Source organism: Azolla caroliniana, unplaced genomic scaffold, assembly GCF_043228905.1.
Source record: "Azolla caroliniana isolate FFs.n. ecotype wild unplaced genomic scaffold, voAzoCaro1.0.p SCAF_10, whole genome shotgun sequence".
Classification (NCBI taxonomy): domain Eukaryota; kingdom Viridiplantae; phylum Streptophyta; class Polypodiopsida; order Salviniales; family Salviniaceae; genus Azolla; species Azolla caroliniana.
The window spans coordinates 9,266,387-9,270,582 of record NW_028230445.1 but is presented as its reverse complement, the minus strand read 5'-3'; the positions used below and the strand labels follow the sequence as shown (position 1 = coordinate 9,270,582).

Here is a 4,196-nt window from a genome sequence, read left to right as displayed (position 1 = left end):
TTTTGTAAGGCATACATACATACACACATGCATACATATACATACACACACACACACACACACACACACACACACACACACACACACACACAAACACACACATACATATAGACATAACATACATACATACATACATACATACATACATACATACACATATACTTAACATCATAGTACGTAATATACTCGAATGCATGGGCAAACATTCCTTTTCGTTCGAATGAAAACGAATGCGTATGTTAGCAAAAACATTCTTATATTTTTTGTTTACACTTTTTACCTTAAATTTCTCATCTTAAAAAAACAATTTACCTGATAATATATAATGAATACAAAAGTATGGTATTTACCATACTTGGAGGGTGTTTACCATTCTCAAATGATTAAAACCTTCTCGAATGCGAATGAACGTATGGTACGTACGGTTCATACTATGCTTAACACACATACATACATAGGTAAAATAATTAAAATATGGTAGATAATTGTTTGTTTTTACTCTGATTTTTTTTTATTGAAGAAGAAGAAGAAGAAGAAGAAGAAGAAGAAGAAGACGACGAAGAAGAAGAAAGAGAGAAGGAAGGAGAGGAGAGGAGAGACCTGGTCCGGTACAGACGCAGCGGAGCCGGAGGAGATGTAGAAAAATAAGAAAAATAAGAAGAAGGATGGCCATTGGAGGCATCGCTCTCTTCGCAGGTTTGTCTCTTTTCCACCGATCCTTCTTCCCTCTGCTCTTTCTTCTTCTTTCTTTTTCTTTTTCTGTGCGTGTTTTTTTTTGCTTTGATCCTTTGTTTGAGCACACTGGTAGCCTCGATCTGTACTCGCTCATGTCCTCTCTTTTTTCCAAGTCTGTCTATCTCTCTGTTATCATCATTGGAAAGCAGATCTGGCACATTCTGTTCTCCTTTGATCCATGGATGCATGCATTTCGAGAATGCTAGGGTTCACATAAGTAATGCACTTGTAAGTTTTAGAATTCCTCTCTTTCATACGCTGCTGCTTTGCCACTACTGATCGATGCATGCTTCGAAGAATGTTTACTTTACCTGAGTTTGTTCCCGACCATGTTAGGATGGATTTCAAAAGCCTCACTGGAGTAGCTGCTGCACTATTGGATCGTTTTACTTCTGTTTCCTCCACGACAACATCATCATTGTCGACATCAGTATCTGCACCTTCTTCGCTACCACCTCTACCACCATCATCATCATCATCGTCAGCAAGGGATGATCATAATTTACATATGGCACATGATCCTATGCAAACATCAGCTTCGTCGCAGGATTTCCCCATGTATGTCAAGGTGAGGAATGTACACGATGAAGAGGTGTCAAAAGTTATCGACCCACATGCGATCATGGATGAGGAGAGGCCCCTAGTTCACCCTCATACACAATTGAATTATAGCCCAAAGAAGGTCCTGAAGGCAAGCATTTTAACAAGTTCAGCCTCTTGGTGCAAGGCAATTGCACAAATAGCGGCACTTTTAGGGCTGTTTCTATTTGTTGTATATGTGGGCTACCACTGGTATCAGTCACATTGGAAGCAGGAGAAGCTACAATACTCCATAGTGTTAGATTGTGGAAGTACGAGTACTCGTGTGCAAGTCTATGCTTGGACCTATAGAGATTCTTCAGGCAATGGGAAGTCTCCAGTTGTCATTCGTCCTACCTTTGAACCGCAGTCCATTGTGTCTCTTCCAGCTAGAAAAGGTGGCCAACGCAAGCAATCTCGGGCGTATCACAGAATGGAGTCTGAACCTGGTTTGCACAAGCTTTTGAGCAATGAGAGTGGTATCAAGGGAGCACTTGATCCTTTATTACAATGGGCTGAAAAGCAAGTTCCTCGTGCAGATCATGGGAACACTCCTCTTTTTCTGCTAGCAACAGCGGGTGTACGAAAACTTGAGAGTGAAGATGCCGAATGGCTTCTCGATAAAGCTTGGGCTGTGTTAGAGAGGTCTCCATTTATGTGCAGAAGAAGCTGGGTGAAGGTAATATCGGGTACAGAAGAAGCTTATTATGGATGGGTTTCCTTGAATTATAACTTCGGAAGACTAGGCCAAACAACCAAGCAACTGACATTGGGTGCTCTTGACCTGGGTGGTTCTTCTTTGCAAGTAACATTTGAATCGGAAGAGGTTCAGGACAAGGATTATCAAGTGAATCTAAGTGTTGGCTCCACTGAACATCACCTATATGCACTTTCACATGCGGGTTTTGGACTAAATGATGCCTTTGACAAATCAGTGGCACTAGTTTTGGAGAGATCTGATGGTGTAGTGGAAGGAAAGAGGCAAGAATTGGAGCATCCGTGCCTTCACAAGGGTTTCCAAGCAAAATACAGGTGTCTCCATTGCAAATCAAATCCTGCCGTGATGCCCAATCCGGCAGCACAGAAGATGTATCCTGACAATGGCCAGCCTGAATTGACTCTAGTCGGTAAGCCTGACTGGGAATCATGTAATGCTCTAGCTAGTTCTATCATCAATAATGCTTCTATGTTTTCTCCATCAATATCATCATTACAGTCAGTGGGCTGTGATAGCGAACATCCTTGTGCACTTGGAAGGCATCAACCGGAGCCTGAGGGTAAATTCTATGCCTTATCGGGCTTTTTTGTCGTGTACAAGTTTTTTGGGCTCCAATCTGATGCCAGTTTCAGTGAGTTACTGGAGCATGGAAAAGCCTTTTGTGAAAAACCATGGCAGATAGCCCTGGATGGTGTTGTGCCTCAACCACTTGTAGAGCACTACTGTTTCCGAGCACCCTATGTGGTATCTCTGCTTCAGGACGGATTGCATCTCAAAGAGGAGCAAATTACAGTGGGCTCTGGGGACATAACATGGACACTAGGGGCAGCATTGCTTGAGGCGGGAGCATTTAGTCCAAGTCCAGCCTCGAGATATCAGGGCTTTCCTGCATCGAGAGGCACGCTATCTTGGGATGCAGTTATTATCTCAGTTCTTGTTTTGATCATGATGGCCCTCTTTCTTTTTACTCTAAAGTATTTTCTTCATTGTTTCCCCTTTGGAGGCTGGAAATCACAATCGCCTATGGGACCCTCTCGATATTCGCCATCGTACTTTGCCCGGCTTCGGCTTGGCAAGCTTGAAACTGGTGTTTGGAATGGTGAGAGCTTGCAAAACTTGGTGACAATTTCAGAATCCCAAGACTGCTGAATTAACCACTTTGTTTGATGCATGCAGGAGATACTAAAATGCCCCATAGTCCTGCACCATTGGGGAGTTCCCAAGATGAATCTCAATCAGGATTTGGCTTGCTTATAAGATCTGGGAAATCAATGTTGGAGTTGAGTGAGCTACAAGTGGTGGCTGGGTATAAGTCCCAATCAAAGCTTTCCAGCAGGCGAACACAATCAAGAGATGATTTGATCAAGTATGTTAAAAAGTGATTTCCCTATTGCCTTACTCAATTATACGAAGTCGTGTATACTATTATTTTAACTCTCAGCCTAAATTGTGGCCAATGTAAGGCTCATCTGTGAAGATATGCCTCGAGAGTTTTTTGTAATTCGATACTCCTATACTAACCACTGCTATCGATGAATTATTCTCTCGCGATTTCCATCCTCATCTGAAAAGGCATCACATGATATGTTGCAAGTTGTATATGAAAGTGATTGATTCTTTTAGCTATTGCTTTCCCAAGTATATGTTGATAAATGCATATCATAAAATATGGTGACACAACAGCATGTTACTATACCGACCTTCGTTTCCTTTTTGATGTCTTGAAAGATACCTATCTAAGAATCATGATGATGTTATATATATATACTGCTTCGAGAACTATTGGCATATTTCTTGGGAGTAACCAGGTCTGCCAAGTGTGTGAAGTTGTTTTTTCATTTGCTGGTGTCATCTTAACTGAAAAATGATCAACCACCTCAATGTGGGAATGATATGAGAAGCAAGATTTAATCGGTAAGGATCAATCCTTTTCTATCAGCTATATATGAACATAATTAACTTAGATCAACTGCTTGAGCTGGCTGGCTGCTGGCAAAGCAAGCATCATGGTTGTAATTTTTGTATACACTAGTTTTGCATATAAGAGGTTTTTGTGGTACTCTAATTTGTTTTTTGGAAAGTCTCGTCTTAATATTTCGACTCGTATTGGGTAAGTGTTTGGGTATGATCCATATTGATATTGTTAGATCAGATAAAAAACCAA

The 4,196-nt window shown here is 41.2% G+C and overlaps 1 protein-coding gene across 2 annotated transcripts; it reads left to right on the top strand.

Moving 5' to 3' along the window:
* Window positions 1-541: 541 nt before the first annotated feature.
* LOC147858995 (GDA1/CD39 nucleoside phosphatase family protein) lies at window positions 542-3,654 on the top strand. 2 transcript variants are annotated; one of them, XM_087325648.1, is made up of 3 exons: window positions 542-696; window positions 1,072-3,131; window positions 3,209-3,654. In XM_087325648.1, the coding sequence occupies exons 2-3, from the start codon at window positions 1,073-1,075 to the stop codon at window positions 3,412-3,414; spliced, it is 2,265 nt and encodes a 754-aa protein (XP_087181774.1). In that variant the 5' UTR covers window positions 542-696; window position 1,072; the 3' UTR covers window positions 3,415-3,654. The 2 variants fall into 2 exon arrangements, with proteins under 2 accessions (XP_087181774.1, XP_087181773.1); XM_087325647.1 differs by lacking the exon at window positions 542-696 and adding an exon at window positions 768-963.
* Window positions 3,655-4,196: the final 542 nt, after the last annotated feature.

What these genes read in the sequence shown, in the direction of transcription:
- LOC147858995 (XM_087325647.1), top strand. An exon ending in TGAAACTGGTGTTTGGAATG is followed by an intron (nt 3,132 to 3,208) that starts GTGAGAGCTTGC and finishes TGATGCATGCAG; the next exon opens with GAGATACTAAAATGCCCCAT.